An 18,071-nucleotide genomic window follows, 5' to 3' on the forward strand; every position below is an offset into this window, starting at 1 on the left:
TAGCTTCATGAGACACCGGAATCAAATAGAAGCTTCTCATGGGGCCTCACATGAATGCAATGGGAACTCTTAAACCTATAGCGTCACATTATACTACAAAGGCAATACGCTGCAAACATACATAAATAAACTCTGACACAGGCGTCAGCAAAACACAAACTACCTCCAGTTTGTGTTGATACTATTTTGCAATGTATATTATAGTGATTTCGGCGTGTATAGAAATATAGGAAACGCTGACTATCGCCTTAAATTTCGCCATATAAGCATGATCGTGACACAGTTTTCAACAAAACATAATATTTTAAAGGTAGGATTCGTTGAACGGCTGTTGTGGTTGATTAAAATAATGTGTCAGAAAAGTGTTAATAATTTTATTTTGCGGCCATATTGTAGAGTGAAGGCTGATTGGCGTAAATAAAGAGTTTTTGATTTTCTGTTATAGCTGTCTCACTTCATTTATGTATTTCACAAATTAAAAATTCTCTTGTAAATTCTTATAAGATCGTATAGTAGTAGCATTAAACCTCTTCATCTGGGCCATCGGATCATAAATAAGCTCCGAAACCTCCAATTTAATACATTTAAAAAGCTGCATAAAAAAGTGCTGCGGCTTCTTTAAGAGATTCAAGCAAAACAACTGCCCTAGGAGGGAGGGCGCGAGGGAGGGAGGAGAGGAGGAGAGGAGGGGAGGGGGGCTTGGCTGGATGACCGAATGGCAGCTCTTACGCAGAGGGTTGTCTCACCTGCTGAAACGCGCTTCACCATCCAGCACTTACACACACACATACACACACATACACACAGAGAGAGCGAGCCATCTTTCGCTCTCACCTCCAATTAATATCCACACGCGCAAGGTCAACACTTCATTTTCCTCCTCGTTGTTTGATTTTTTTGTTTTTTTTTGTTTTTTCTTTCTTTCTTTTGCGTAGTCGAGCTTGGGTATCCCGTCGTGCCCTCTGCGCATGGAGCGTCTCCGCGAGAGTAGGCGAACAAAAGCGCATCAAGCCTCTCCAGAGAACTCCTCTCCCCAAAACAGCACGGATGCCTCTCTGTAAGTAATCAGGATCATCGGGATTCTCTTGTTGTAAGGCTGCCTTGTGTCAGGTTCACCGGGAAAGAGGAGGTTTGAACGATGGATACCATTTCTCTTAGCCCGACGGATAGGCTTTTAATTTAGGGAACACCCGATCCCACTGCTGGACTAAGAGAATGGGAAGATTTTGGACAGCTCTGTACGCGTTGGTTTCCGGGGAGTAGATCGGGCCTGTGTCGATGCTTGAACGCCAAAGCAGTTCCGTACTGCAGCTTACAAACATTTCATCTCCCAAGGCGTGAATTATTATTTTACGATAAAGTCTGCTCATCGATCAAACTGACAACCGCATCCAACGACGTCAACTATGGAGCACACCGGGATCGAGGAGGTGAGCCAGACGCACCAGCAGCAGCATGAACCCATCAGCTTCGGGATCGACCAGATCCTTAACAGCTCGGATCAGTCCAGCGGCTGTATGCTGCCCAACCGGACCGGCGATCCGGATTACGCGCTGGCCCCAAACGTCTACGCCAATGGCTACAACAGCGTCTACAACCCGGCGTGTTCCATGGCGGCGGCGGCGGGTCTGGCTGGTTCCTACAACGTCAACATGAACATGAACGTCAGCATGAACATGAACATGAATGTTAACGTGAACTCGGGCGGCGCCGGCGGGGTGATCCGGGTGCCGGCGCACAGACCCATGCCGCCGCCGCCTCCCGCAGCCGCCGCCGCGCCTCATCCGCCCCCTTCGACGCATCCGCCGGGTATCGGCCCCGGAATCCCATCGGTACCCGGGATGGGCATGGGGAACGCGAACTTCACCTTCCCCTGGATGGAGAGCAGTAGGAGGTTTGCAAAGGACAGACTAACAGGTAAGAACATAGTTTGCATGTGATCTGCAGACCCCGCTGAGGCTTCAGAGGTCCCATACCTGCTACCCCAAACACCTCACCCCACTATAGACCAGACTCAAATCAAGTCAAGTCAAATGTTGCTTTAATTAACAAGTGTGAAGGGATTTTCTGATGTTCGTGGTACAGTAAGTCCAGAGTGTATAGGCCTGAAGTGGAGCTGCTTGCATGTTTGTTGACATGTATAAGGAACCGTGTGCACACACAGAGTCAATGTTATGAAGGTGGAAGGGCAGCCTGATGAACGAGGGGAGAAATTGACATGGACACGCTGATGAATCAGTATTGGACCATCACTCTCCATTTACAGCGCGTGACGGATAACAACCTTCATTTTTTTTCATGAGGATGAATGAGTTTTATTCTGCAGCCCACTGACAAAACATGAAGATGACTCATAATAATTATAATGATAGTTATAAGGATATACAGCCATCATTATTATTATTATTATTATTATTATTATTATTATTATTATTATTATTATTATTATTACATTGGAAGTAATTCCTATTCTATTTTTTGCATAAAATATCTTTATTAATTGCCTAAATAACATAAAAGCCTGACTCAATAAGAAAATAATAGTTTAATTGTTCTGATTGCGTCACTTTTATTGGACTTGTGATGTGTTGGGGACAGTCCAGATATTAATCTCATATGTCTAATGTGAATTCATGTCTGCCCCTGTTCTTGTTGAGATTTGAGAATAGCAAAACCAAGTTATTTGCTGGAGGTATTTTGCTACTTTAATTAGTGAATAATTGGGTCAAAAATGATAATGAGAAAATGAGAAACATGTAATAGAAACATCAGAATGAAGTAATGAGGGTGTATAACGATTTCCTCGATGGTTTTCTATGTACTGTAACAGGCATTCAGTCACACACACACACACACACACACACACACACACACACACACACACACACACACACTGTTAGAACATTTATATGCATTTATATGAACATTTATATGCACTCAAGCAATCCTCATGTTTTATTAGTATAGCAACATGCATCTGCTACGTTCAAGTTCCACATTTCTCTGCATCTTTACTGTAAATCCACCCACAAATTTAAAAAGATGCGTGGACGTCAACCAGAGGACAGTGAGATATAAACACACACACACACACACACACACACACACACACACACACACACACACACACACAGTGGTTTCATGAACATTTCTGGGAACCAATAACCCAGATGATACTTAAGTGACTAAAAATGGCACAAAAAAAGGAAAAATATATACATTTTATTCAACAACTCATGCCCTTAAATTCATTATGTGTATCCTTAACAATGACATCATACATTTAATCTATACTCCGTTTAACCAACCCTGAATGCTGATTTTTGAATATATGATGAATATCGTTTAAATTCCCCATTTCACAGCCAAAAATTAATAATGTTTGAAAGTATTTCATCACCCCTGAACCTGTTATAATATATTGTCAATCACATCGATGGATCAATATCCCGACAGACCCATTCTGATGTATCAATACTCGTAAGAGAAGAAGGTGAATTACACAAGTTAATGTTTCACACTCATCCACAACACATAATAAATAAATCAGATGTGTGTTTTCCTATCTCAGCCTGAATTTAGCTCGATTATACAACGCATTTAACGTAATATCGCGCTAATTCACAGAATGGACTCATTTTGCAGATTGCGGTGTAAACCTTTTAAACGCACTGCAGAAAAGGGCGCTGATTGGCTATTATCCACAGACATCAATCAACGGTACGAATATTTGGAACGAATTTGAGGGAATTATTTAGGGATAAGTGTCCTTTTATTTCACTGATCGATATGTACTGTAAACATGATTTATTCATATCGGGGGAGGGTTAGATATGATTGGTGTGTGTGTGTGTGTGTGTGTGTTGGTCTTTTTTTTTCTCACATGACCTCATCGTTATGAAGATGAAAATGAAGAACATCATGGATTTGCGCCTTACCCCCCCACCCCCCCTCCCGCCCCCCGCCCCCCCGCATTAAATATTGACTCTTCTTCGGTTCTTTCTGGCTGATGCATTATTAAATAGAGGGGGGCGATATGTCAGCTGCAAACAGATCCAGTGTAAATAGGCTTATCAATTTTACTCATAGGCACCGAGGGCCTCTCGTTTAATTTCTCTCAGCTTTGTGTCGCTGTAATTATTTCGCAGCCTATATCTTTCCACTGTATTGATCAGAGAGAGAGAGAGAGTCAAAACACACACACACACACACACACACACACACACTTACAGACACATAGCCTGTTTCCTACAAATGGCCATAAATCAAATGTTTCCCTCTTCACTCTTTCTTCTTCTGTCTCTCTTTGTAACCGGAGCAGAGAAACATCCCTCATGCACGTTTTTTTTTTGTTTCAGTTATTGCAGACATTTCATCTAAACCAAAACATTCTCATTTTCCCATTTTCCCCACACTGCGATTCCTTCATAAATCACAACAAATGGCATCAGTCTGAGGGAAGGTGCTCCAGTCGGTTCTGTTAATGGAGTAAATGAGACAGTGTCTGTGTGTGTGTGTGTGTGTGTGTGTGTGTGTGTGTGTGTGTGTGTGTGTGTATGTGTTGATGGTGATCATGCCCCCTCTGTGTTTACATGGAGCCTTCATCACTCTGCACAGGCGTTTGCTTCATTTACGATCATTTATTTCAGTGTGATTTTGAAAGAAATAATGTAATCAGCGACAGATTTGACTGATCGGCTCAGCAGATAACAAACAACTCATTATTAAATAATGATTTTATACACGTAATTATTGATAACGTGTATTGTAATGTAATTAAAGGAAATTGCAATTATTGTAAGGCGTAATTCCAAACACCATAATAATATAATAATAATAGTATCAATAAAAGGAAAATAATAAGAATCAATAAATCAAACAAACTTTTTTTTTTTGAATTAACAAAAATATTTATATTTTCCTCAAAATATTTTTTTCTTCATTTTAGTGGCAGTAGCGCAAGAAAACAAATCATATTTTATTTGTCATTTCCGTGACCTTCCTGTATGTGTGTGTGTGTGTAAGGCGCGTGATTCCCGCCGTGACACAACGCAGTGTCTCCGCTTTTTCCTCCCGTATTGCGTAATAAATAGCAATATATGTTCATGTTATATTTCAATATCCCCTTTAGAAACCTTCACGGATGTATTTATTAGATTGCTCCAAAGGTAATATCCGCAGTGGGGAAGGGAGGCGCTGTCACAGAGAAGTGTTATTAAGTATAAGTGGTTTTATTATGGGAAACATATTCTCCACGGTAGCATTTTATTTTTTGATATGCTTATGCTAAATTGTATTACCGAGCAGCAGATTTAGTATATCTCAGCCTTTGCACACACACGTTATTTTGCAGTGTTTTCTTCTCTTTCTTCACAATTTGACTTGGTAGTTTTCACTCAGTGTGACTCCAGCTGTTTTCCTTGCTTATCTTCGATTATTCCTATTTATTGTAAAAAGGGAAAGACATATTTTGATTGAATGGGTTAAGTGACAGAAATCTGATATATATTTTTCATAATTATCCTGGAAGTATGTGATTATGATCGTAAAATGACGTCACAGTGATGTTTATTAAGATTTATTATGTGTCTCTGGTGACCTATATAAGCACAATGTGTTTACTGTATTATTGTTATTATGAGTATCTCTAATTTCTGATATATACAATACAAGAGAAGATCAGAGTTCTTTAAAGAAAATCAAATTAATACAATTATTCCCAGAATTTTGCAAAAAATATCAACCTGTTGAGGTGAGAGAAAATTCAAATCTTGACTTTTTCCACAAAATTTTAATGTCATTAAATTTGTAAAATGATATTTGACTTCATACTCAGCATTTTGCACTTTTAACCCCTCTCAGAATTCCAAAACAAATCCCAAATGTGTTTCACGGCAGTATTCCTGTAACATTATAAAGCCATACTGTGCAGGCATAGGTACACTTTAAGATTACAGGCTAAAGCCCTGCGAAAATTGGGATAATATGAATAATCCTGGGATTTGATTTAGGCCCACATAGGTTCAAACACTATACAGACTTCCTCCTATCATTTACAATCTTAATAATAATAGTCAAAGATAAATCTAAAGGCGTGTGTGATTCCTGAGTGGTTATAGGTTTACATCCTCACTTAGATATTAAATGTTGACTGCTGCAGTATCCAGAGTATCACTGTATCATATTGGATCAGTATTTTTCCCGCTGTATGATGAAGCTTCCATGAAGTTGCCAGCTCCACGTGTCCGCCTCCTCCTCTTCCTCTTCCTCCTCCTACTCCTCTTCCTCGTCTCTTTGCCTCTGAGCGTGCTTGGATGTGCCTGGTTCATTAGTTAGCCCACAGATGGCCTGAAATAGCCATCTAATGCAACATTATTTAGCCAGACCTGCTGCTGGCAGCAACAACAGGCCTGCTGGCTCTCAGCATGTGACCCGGACGCGGCAGATAGTTTTGGGCAACGAGGCGCCAAGCGAACAGATCCACAGAAACCTTTCAACATGGACAGAAATATCACAACTACTTCGAGTCTCAGTGATATATAGCAAGATATTGATATTATTTATTTATTTATTTATTACTTTTCATTTAAAGAATAAGAATCGATGAATAAATGACAGAATGTAATAAAAAACACTTTAAATTATAAATTCTTGATTGATGAAAACAAATCTAACAATTTAAATGAAATTCATCGACAAAATAACACAATTAAGAACAAAGAAAAAAAATATTTATTTTCCTCTTAGAAAATTATAAATTTTTAATCTCTGTTCTGGAAATAAATTCCGGGTTATAAAGATATTATTCCAGAATTTCTTTCAATATTTTCGAGAATATATTCGAGGAACATCTGTATGCTTCTTTAGATTGAATCCTCACATTTCTAAACTCTGCTTGGAGATTAAAAGCCTTGGAAGAAATGTCACGATATTTGCAAGGAAGAAAATTCATATAATATAATAAATTATTGATTGGAGAAAAATCTAGATTTCCTACTTTGATTCAGGAAATGTCTGAAAGAAGAATGGCAAAAATATCTGTAATGTTCTCTTGAATCATCCATTTGCAGTTCTGCGAAGTTAACATGAATAAATAAATACCTTTTAATTTAGTGATACGATATTTTGTTGAAATAGATATAGAAACATTTTAGTAATGAGGTTACTAAACCCATATTTAAATCCTATACATGCACTGTAAATCATTGCAGGAATATTAGAAAGATTAAAATCCAAAAACCCTCGCAGTTTATAGTTCTTGAAACTGAATATACAGCATCACTGAGCCACTATACCATAAAATATAATGATAGTATTACAGGGATACCAGAGGAGATTAAAATAATAATAATAAACACAATATCAAGTACATGAGAGGATGTAAGTCTCCGCTGGGATCTGACAGGGAGATTAGCTGAGTGAGTTTTCATTTCAGACACTAAATCTGTGTTGCTAATTTGCACTCAGGTAATGTTAACTTTATGTGACCTACAGTAATTGCACATTGCAGCTATTCATCTTTACTTTACACATCGTTTGCTTGTGCACGCCTCAATTTGCCACTGGTGTTCAGCACTGTCAGGGGACGCCAGCACGTCCCTGGAAATGACTGCACAGTGCATAATAGCTTCATGTTCCATTTTCTATCCAAATTGTCATCGTCGGTGTGGCAAATGAATTTCCAGGTCGCTCAGACTGGAAGTGCTGCAGCTCTCAGTGCCCTCGGGGGGGACACCTATGCAGATGTTTTCATATTCATTTTGGCTCCTGGTGAGCTTTGTGACAAAATAACAAACAAATAAACAGCCTGTAAGACAGCGTGAAAACAGCATGCAGGGGAGGAATGACAGAAAGACAGAGAGAGGGAGAGGGAGAGAGAGAGAGTGAGAAAAAAGGGAGAAAGGGTTCTGCTGCCCCAAGAATGAGGAGGCAGCCCAGAGTGGATCTATGGCCAGAAACGATCCTGTTACATGTATCGATCTTCTGTTTACCCCCGGCTGACAAAATAGACAGGATTCATAGATATTTTATGATGCAGAAGATTAGTTGTTATTAATACCCAGATACAGTGATATGTGAAAGTGAAGCAGCAGCCACTGAGCTATAAGAAACACACAATCACAATGTAGGCAAATACAGTGACAGCATGCAATTTATATTTCTGAACACCGACCGGGCAAGAGCTCCTGAAATAACACAACAATGAATACACAGTATATCATGTGATTTTACAGACAACTAATAACCTCTAACTCATCATTCCATAGGCCTCCACCGCAAAACTGATGCTCATCCTTCATAGAGGTGACATCATCTTTTTCATAAGCTGCCACCAGGAGACATTTTAATAGTAAATATCTTTGAAATTGACCCTTTTGATGATAGCGAAAACAGCAACCCTTAAAATGACATAATGACAACAGAACTCAACTCACCATCGATGCAAACACACTCACAGCACACACTCTTTGTGAAAATGTGAAACTCAGCTATGCAAAATCTGACCACAGGTTTAAAATTACAAATTATTTCACCGTTTGTGTGCAGTTTATTGTTTACGTTTTTGTTGATTTTTCTGCTCTCTTCATTTCCATTTCAGAAGGAAATGTAATATTTTGTTATTGTTTTACTTGTGTGTATCTGATGGCTCTACTTCCTGTTTACTTACTGCACATTAAGACCTCATCATCATTCATCATAAGCTCATATGTTTGTACCTTGAATCTCTGTCTTATTTCGCTTGATGACATGAGTCTTTATCTCCATTTTGATTCACCTTCAATTGTCTCTTCCAAAAGCTCCAAATATGAGGCGCAGAACTTTCCCCTGTCTGTTGGATGAATGCTTTATATCTGTAATTCTGTTAAAGAAATTGGATTAATTAACACTAACACGCTTGAGTTCATTTTACTGCTTAAACTTTTGAATGCTGAACTTTGTGGACTTACTGTAATTGGAGTGTAGGATATAAATACATCTTCCAGTACTGCAGATTATCTCATTATAGAGCAAAACCTTTTCCAATGATACAGTAAATGATGTTACCATAGAGTCTCTGCAGCCTCCTTCATGTGATTAGCTTCTGTGCGTCGGAGCCCGGCCGGCTGCTGTGCTCCAGATGTGGGACCTTACTGTGTCTCCCTTTCCTTTAGGGGAGCAGGCAGAGGAGAGCCGAGCAGGAGAGGCCACAGTGGGGCCGGGGCCCGCCAGGTCCCTCTGTGCTCTCCCTAAGGGAGACATCGGCAGGGTCCCTGTCTGGAGCACTGTGGAGACTTTAGCCAAATGCTATTACCCCGAGCTCGCTCACCTGCGAGACGGCAATGGCCTCCTAGCAGACTATCCTTTTCCAAAGGGGGCTTGCCCAGGTGAGTCATCCTCGCTCCCTCCCTCCCCCTCCTCCCCCACCCCAGCACAACTGTGTCACAGCTGATTAGGGGAGAAAAACAAAGACACCAAATCAAACACCAACTGCACCACATGATGAAACTGATGTTGATTTGTTCAGATGTGTGAGATAATCAGTCTAATGTTGTGTTTAAGTACACCTGTAAGGACTCATTTATATGTTTTAATGTTCCAAATCGTGCTAAACTATAAGTCATTAAGATACAAGTAATCTAAATAATAGCCTTTAAATTGAAGTTGAATTGTTTAAATGAAGCCAAACAGACTTAGAACTACATTAGTATTATAATTTCACTTATTATAAATGACATAAAGTGTTTGTGCTGGTTAGTTTTCAATGTGTTTTAATGTTTCAAGCAATCATACATTTGCACACACTGGAATAAGTAATAAGTATTTTTCACTTGGTTACATAATATTTTGCATGTTTCCTGATAATGTTTGTCTTTTCCTGTTGAAACACAAGAGTAGGAATCTTGTTCTGAGCCAAGTCCGCTGAGGCCTGGATGTAATGATGTATTCCAGCTTTGAAAATGTCTCGGTGTGACTCTCTGACACTCATTTTCTGCAGTTTCCCAAAGCGGCTGGGGAATGGTAGTTGTAATTGCATTTATCTTCTTCAATTGGCAGCTTCTGGGTCTTTTCTTAGACTCCCCAAACACACAGGCTTTAGCGGAGTTAAGAAGAAAAACCCCCCACGATAAATGTATCTAACCAAGGACAGAGATATAAAATTGTTTTTCATGAGCAAATACAGACAAAACCTCGAGGGAAATAAGTTTATCCAAAACAAGCATCACTCCAATTTACGAATGGAAATAACTGATTATGATAACAACATTTATTCTGAATATTAGCCTTCCTGCTAATGCTAACCTCCCTCTCTCTCTCTCTCTCCATCTTTTCTGTTTGGTTCCAGCTGCTCTCTCGCCCTTCTCCGTGACCCGCCGCATCGGCCACCCGTACCAGAACCGGACCCCCCCCAAAAGGAAAAAACCCCGCACTTCTTTCAGCCGCGTGCAGATCTGCGAGCTGGAGAAACGCTTCCACCGGCAGAAGTACCTAGCATCCGCCGAGCGCGCCACTTTAGCCAAGGCCCTGAAGATGACAGACGCCCAAGTCAAGACCTGGTTCCAGAATAGACGGACAAAATGGCGGTAAGGTTGCACCTGGGTGGGTTTTGAATGAGTGAGTGCCTAGCAACAGAAAGAAAAAAATGCACTCAGGGATTTTATTCATCTATAAAAGTCACGTCAACGCTCAAAAAGAAGCTTCTTCCTGTTTTCCGGCGCTAAGTGAGATGCAGTGGCGCCATAAGTGGAAAATGCTTACGGACGTTTTACTTCAAATGCGAGTAAACGAGGCGGCGGCAAAGGCAGTGAAAGCGTGGTACAACACAACACCTATTCTGCTTAGCTTAGCGACCGGCCGAGGACAGTTCACTTGACCAAGCACATTTACTCAAGCCTCCTGAAAGGCTTTTTAGAAACATGCTGTCCAAAGCAATACTGAAACACTCACAAGAGGAATTGACTGCCGAGACAGACACACACACACACGCACACACACACACACACACACACACACACACACACACACACACACACACACACACATCACTTCATCCTAACGGCTGTTTACGGCCATTTGGAAGGTAATGAGAGGGAAATTAAATTATGGCGCTGATGCCTTCTTAAGAGGACAGTGGACGTAGTTGAAAGAATATTAACAGCTGAATTACCCTTTAAGGTTTGAACGTTTACATGATCCTAAGGCTTCTTTTTACATTTTAACAATATAAAATAGCTGTATTTGCACCTCAGTGGGTCATATTTACCATTGATTTTAGAGGATTTATCGAGAAAAGCCAGATCCTACTTACTTTAAAGCCTCAATCCTAACTAAAGACGCACCGTTCAGGACATTATGGCCGCTCCTCTCATTCTCTGTGATGAGTTGAATTAACAGACATACTTGCACATACATATGCTTGTGGATGCACAGACTCGCATATTCACACTTTGGAAGATAATAAAATAAAATAAATGAAGAAAGAAAGTTGAAAACAATTTTGAACCAGTTGGTCATTGATTAGAGCCCGTATACTTTAACTCAGGCCCAGCAAACGTTATAGACTATAGATAGACTAGACTTTAGACTATATAGTAGGAGCCTAAAGGCAGAAAGAGAGAGTTATGATAATCACAATACAAAAGTGGTTGTAGCCCAACAAACTGGGTCGAAAGCAGGTGACATCTGTGATAGTCTGGTTTGGTCCAGCACCATAATGATCTCTGGGCAGGGTTAGTAGGACTTTACTTACATATGGTGAGGATGTTATTCCGTTTACTAGGTGTTTGCCTCTGGCTTATTTGTTTCTGTGCACAAAGTATCAGTCTAAGCATCAATTTTACTCAGTTCTGGACCATATAAAGTCTAGCAAATAGTCTAAAATTGACAACCTGTGCCAGATTTATTGCAATCAGATTTAAAGAATCTGACATATTATGCTCCGTCTTGTTAAATTAAGGAATCTTATAAGGTTACTGCGTCTGGATTGGTAGTAATATCATCACATATCAACCAACTTTCATCAAAATCCATTCTTCGCCTTTTAGAGAAATTCCTGCTGACAAACACGCTAAAGTGAAACATATTCTGTTTTTCAGATCATCATAATTGAAAATCACAGCCTGTTTTACTGCTGTTTTATAGAACAATAAACATTTTAATACGCAATAATAGTGTGTTAACATACTGTGTGTTTCAATGAGTAATGGGTTGGAGAGACGCTTTTGTTTATATGTGGCTCATAGATTGTAACTTTAAAGAAACACATTTTTAAACACTAATTCTGCATGTATCACAGAGAACACGGCACTTTAGCTTGTAAGGATGAAACAGGAACAAAGCAGTAATAAATAAACATGCATTTTCTTAAAATAAACCCCAGTAAATTGCATAGAGGGCAGCGTGTCCGTGGTAACGAGGGAATTGGCTAACTGGTTTTTCTGATTTCCTCGTTTTGCTGAGATTTATGCCGTTTCCCTGTGGTGAGCACCTGATAGGGCGAGCATGAGGGATGTCTTTGCGTGACGGCTACGTTAGTAACAAGAGGATGATCGAATCAACAGCCAGCCAATCGGATTATGATAATGCTGTTAGCAATAATGTGTGGCTAATGGATGGAGGGCGGTGTGCATGAAAGAGTGTTTTAGTGGTGAGCTTCCGCTGATCATACATACCTGCCATGCACAGCTGTGTGTTCACTTTAAAAGACCACCATGTTTATGAGTCTTTATTCAGTACTATTAAGATATGATATCAGTAACACCAAGGTCATCAGGCTGTGTTGTTTGGTGATGAGAAAAGTTAAAAACTACACCAAACAAAAAAAGCACAAAATATGAGAAATTGTCCTAATTCCACCCAAATATCTATCAGGAGGAATTTGTACTTACTGACTTACTTTGTACTTACTTTGTACGATTTAGTTGAAAACAATTTTTCAACTGAATCTGCATCAACCTAAAACCCTGCAGACGTCCCAATCTGTAAGAATCTGATGTTTGACCTTTATGAGACTTACACTAGCTGGTCAAATAAAGCATGAACTTTGGATATGAATCAAATGTTTACTTATAAAGCATTCAGACTTTTGGGGGAATTATCAGCAACACAAACGTCCAGTCAGAAATGTATGCTACAGATGCTCAACCTATGAGCAACACTGCACACGAAGAAGCTAAATTTTGACTGACCTCCCACCTGGCTACTTTTAAAAGTGATACACTGCCTATTTTACACTTTGTGTTTTAGAGTAAATGTACTTGACATTAACTGACATTGTTTTAACGGGGGAGCATTTTGGACATATAAGCTCAGTATAGAATCCATAGAACAGCTACTCCACATTATAAGTATAAGTGAACGTTCTACCCTTAAACATTGGTCTTTACTAATTATTTTCAGGCATAGCTGCCCTTTAGTAAGTTCCTGGTGCCGTCTCACTTCAGGTGGTATAACAGTCACAATGGTGCCAAGAACATGAAGCAGCTGAGAGATAGTGGAGCTCTTCATGTAAGGCGTAGTAAGGAGAGGTAGAGCCCAAAGACTATCGATTGCAAAAGAATTAATGTCATTGTAGCATAACACAGTTGTATTTGGGAATGCGTTTATAGAGAGTGCTACAGACTACAGACCTGCTGAGTGAACACCAAAGAGCTCCAATACGGTTCAACTTACAAAAAACAATGTCAGTAACCTAGTTTGAAAGTAAAATTCCTGAGAAAAAAAGGCAAATATTTCAAATTATTCAATACCAAATTGTAGAAATGATCTAGAAAACTTCTTAGAGCTTCAAATTCCTTATCAGGTTGTTTAATTCCCAACATAAACACTGTCATGTATCATTGTCAGCAGATCCTGGCGTGTTTCAGGAAGACAGATGTGTTGATATCAGCACCTAGTGAGACGACAAACAGTGTGTGGGTGCGTGTTAACATATGCTGAGATTCAGAGAAACAAAAATGTGTTCATCAAACCACAAATCCTCACATTGTCTACAAGGTGAAAGTTTGGCCCCGAGGCAGTTAGTGTAAGTCTGTCCCTCTTCGTCCTCCTCCTCCTCAGTTAGTCACGTTCGCTCAACAGCAGCTGTCAGTCATCCTGATCAGCTGCCGTGTAGCTGGAAGCCATGGCAACTGGCACAGGTGTGAAGGAAACGTGCAGAGAATGGAGCTGAATAAGGAAATTATGTGTTTCTCTAATTTTGATCCTTCTTGTTATATTCTTTACATAAGGTCTTTGTTATTGTTGCCTTAACTTCCCCGTCCTGTGGCTGTGCTACAATTACTGTGGCACGCCAACCACACATCATAATACCTGCCTAAAGCCACAATCAGGGACATGACAGGACACAGACTCATAATGTGTCAGACTCACAAATTAATGATTGATTTGTAGTCATTTATCAATTCAATTTTCGAAATATTCCCTGCCGGTTTGAGTTTCAGTGTGAGAATGCATACGACAGTAAAGTGAATTCCTTTAGGTTGGGTGTTGTTGACATAAAACAGGCAGCTGGAATGCATCGCCTTGAGCTCTGGGAACCCGTGTGCCACAAAGATTCAGATTTTATACACTTAACTAAATAACAACCAGTGTTTTTTAATCATTTTATCAAAATACAGTTGATAAACTTTTCATTGATGAGAAAGCCCTGGTATGATTTATTCTAGTTTTTCATGTAGAACAAGATTGATCAATCATATATTTCTAAAGTTGCTACTTTAGTCAAGCTCCTCTACAGCTGAATCATGAATGTAGATCTCTAGTTTTGAGGTTCTTGTATTCTTATCTGTGTATGTTCATTTTGGCCTACTGCTCCACTACATTTACATGAACAATAATACTTTCATAATGATTAATTTTTGGTTCAACGGCACAATGAAGAGAATTTGCAGGCCATTCAACTGACTTCAAATACAAGTTTCATCATCTGTAAGAGTAAAAAGCTTTTTCTTCAGTCATTGAGTTAAACAAAATGTTAATTTTGATATTTTCCATTGTTTCATTACTTTTCTCCAAAATGTTAGATACAAGGTTGTTGGTTTCAATGTTTTGATGCCTCTGGTGTTGCATTAGTCATTTAGCAGGCATCATGCAATACTGCCTGTCTTACTGTTTTGAATTTGACTTGTAAGAAGAATTCTGAAGAAAGGAAAGGAAGCACTGCCTTTACACACCCATCCTGTGTATGAAAGAAGTTGCCTCACTGTGAAGCTAAGTGTTAAATGTGTCTCCTCTGTGCTGTGTGTCCCCTCAGGAGGCAGACTGCGGAGGAGAGAGAGGCTGAGAGGCAGCAGGCCAACCGGCTGATGCTGCAGCTTCAGCAGGAAGCTTTTCAGAAGACGTTGAGCCAGCCGCTACAGCCGGACCCACTCTGCCTGCACAACTCCTCCCTGTACGCGCTGCAGAACCTCCAGCCCTGGGCAGATGACAATAAGGTGACCTCCGTCACCTCTGTGGCATTTGTTGTGTGAGCATGTGTGTGTGTGTGTGTGTGTGTGTAGAGGACAGGGAGACAGAGAGAGAGTGGGAGGGATGGAGACAGAGGGAAGGAAGGAGCAGGGGATGAAATGTGTTAATCAAAGTGTCCTCAGTATGAATGGAGAAAAGGGAAGTGTGTCTTTCTTCAGTCTATTGTTGACATTATGACTATTATGGGATCTTCATAGATACAGGAAAATGATGCCTACTTTGGAAAAAATTTGAATGGACATTGTGTTTCCTCATTCATTGATCGTTACCAGCAGCGTGGTGGGGGAGCATGTGTAGCGACAGCTATCTGTTACTGCCCGGGCCCACAGAGTGCGGTACGGGACCAGCACAATGCACACACACACACACATACACACACACACACACACACACGTTTGGGCCTGCTCACATTGCCCAGTGCTGTTTGTGCGTATCCAAATTGAGCGATCAGTCTGCCAATGTTATCAGAAATATCTAAAGTCTGTCGAGTGATTTTCCTGCCTTACACAACATTTCCACTTTCCCTTCAGCTGGCGGTCTAAAAGAGAGGAGGGCACTTTATCCAGTGCCAGGAAACAAATGGACACCAACTATCAAGACTGCCCCCCCCCCCCCCCTCCCCTCTTGTCTCTGGGACCCTGACAAGGCGGCAGAGACTCTGACGCTAAGCCAAATGGCAAAAAAAGAGACCTCCTTTTTTCGCTTTTGACTTTGTACAATGTAGTAAATGCATGTTTCAAGCCTTTTCTGTGTGCACTTGGAAAAACCATTGAAGTCACCTGGCGTGGAGGCGGAGCTCCTCCTCACGCCGGCAGTCGATTGGCGGAATTCCTGATGGTGGATTCCTGATTATGGTCAATTTAAAGGTGTTTTATATTAAATGATATTGTGACTTTTTGAAAAGATGACAAATACGTCTTGCTTTTCTTGTTGTGTCCTGTGGATTCTTTCACACATTGACTGTTGTTGTTTCCATTTTGAAAACGTCATAGAGCAATAATGCTTTATGATTGTAGCCAGGTAGTTATCCTTGTGGGATTTAGATATGATTACACGTGAAAGTGTCAAAACCACCCAAAGGTAAGATACCATTGAAATGTATTGCAAAGACACTGCACTACCTTTTTCATCCGTAAAAACTGATGACTGCAGCTCCCGTGTGTGGATGCGAAGCAGGGCGTTGCTGAAAAAACAGCCAGCACACTCAGCAAAACCTTCCCAGGATGAAGAAAGGTTTGGAAAACCGATGCCAGCACAAATTTGGACAACAGAACGAGAGTGTGACGCAAAGTACAAGATGTCTTACTGCCATGTGAAGTATCAAATACCTGAAGGAAAACAAATGCAGCTCAGTGGAGTTCTGAGCACCATGAAATTCAAGATAGTCTCAAGATCTTGATTTATGATGATCTTAATTATATTTTTAATTGTATTCTTATTTGAACTGGATAATCAAGGTAACTAGTCTTGATTTGTCTCTGTAAAGTTTTTGGTAAGACTGAAAGTGGACTGAGTGGTTGACAATGTAAATTTCGAACACAAATCAGCTTGTGGGGGATTTTCTAGAAACAACTGTCAGTATACTTGAAACAACAAATAAGGCAGATTACTACACTCAAATCAAGAGAGTTAATTCTCGAACATTCTTGATTGTCATATGATCCATTATTGATTGAGTTCTTTGTAAAAGAAATGGCCAGATTTTCACACACCGTTTTGTATTCCTGTTTTCAGACCTTGTCTTTGCTGCAGTGTTTTCATATCCGCGCTGCATTGCTTCACGCCCCAGCAGAAGCCACATCTCCTCCTACAAGTAATTCTTTAAATACTTTAACTTTATCATCACATCTTTTTTTTTCTTTTTATAGCTCCTTCAAGCCAGAAGGATGAAACATGCACTTACTAAATATACTTTTGAGATAGTGCTACTGTACTGGAGTACTTGCATCATGGAATTCTTTCGTGTTTTCCTCTACAACCTTTCAGATGAATGGATGGTGGTGGTGTTATTAGTGTCTTTTGGTAAATGACACAATTGGAGGATTATTATTACATCTTTCAATAATTTCTGTTATTGTCTTTCTAAATATCCAAATTGGAGTTGTTATTTATTCCACCTTTGTATCTAAAAAAAAACACATGGTAACACATTGCATTTGTAATATTTATTTTTTAATATTTTTTAATTGTAATGCAGTGTTACTTCTGTGTTTGGTAGCTTCTACCGCAACCGAGCAAGGTGAGGTTAGTATTTAAATTTAAAGTTAATCCAAATATGATTTTTTGTGAAGCAACTTGCATTATAATGTCAATTGGAAAACAACAGAAGTAGGCACACATACAGTATAAATCAGAAATAAATGGCAGTTTTATTCATTACATAAACCTTTGTATTTTGGGACGTCAGTGTCAATGCCTTTTCTAACTGTTGTGAACCATGGTCACCTAGACACCAGACACCTGTAAACATCTGTTATCCTCACATCCAACGCTATCGTGTGAGTTCTTATCGGCGCAGTCAAAACAAAAACAGCTTATCTTCAGGTGCAGTAAACGCACCACGTCAGCCTTCAGCTTTAACACAGTTCACATGAAACGCAGTGCCTCCTCTCACACACAGGCAC

General features: G+C 39.9%; 1 protein-coding gene across 3 annotated transcripts; it reads left to right on the plus strand.

The window, feature by feature from the left end:
* The first annotated feature begins 717 nt into the window (after window positions 1-717).
* Window positions 718-16,623, plus strand: tlx2 (T cell leukemia homeobox 2). 3 transcript variants are annotated; one of them, XM_076148854.1, is made up of 6 exons: window positions 719-1,917; window positions 9,153-9,365; window positions 10,325-10,562; window positions 15,233-15,413; window positions 15,720-15,782; window positions 15,978-16,623. In XM_076148854.1, the coding sequence occupies exons 1-6, from the start codon at window positions 1,407-1,409 to the stop codon at window positions 15,987-15,989; spliced, it is 1,218 nt and encodes a 405-aa protein (XP_076004969.1). In that variant the 5' UTR covers window positions 719-1,406; the 3' UTR covers window positions 15,990-16,623. The 3 variants fall into 3 exon arrangements, with proteins under 3 accessions (XP_076004971.1, XP_076004969.1, XP_076004970.1); XM_076148856.1 differs by lacking the exon at window positions 9,153-9,365 and having other exon boundaries at window positions 718-1,917; XM_076148855.1 differs by lacking the exon at window positions 15,720-15,782 and having other exon boundaries at window positions 722-1,917.
* Window positions 16,624-18,071: the final 1,448 nt, after the last annotated feature.

The sequence above is a fragment of the Genypterus blacodes genome, unplaced genomic scaffold (genome assembly GCF_046128005.1).
Source record: "Genypterus blacodes isolate CSIRO-AG114 ecotype Tasmania unplaced genomic scaffold, CSIRO-AGI_Gbla_v1 ptg000044l_1, whole genome shotgun sequence".
Lineage (NCBI taxonomy): Eukaryota > Metazoa > Chordata > Actinopteri > Ophidiiformes > Ophidiidae > Genypterus > Genypterus blacodes.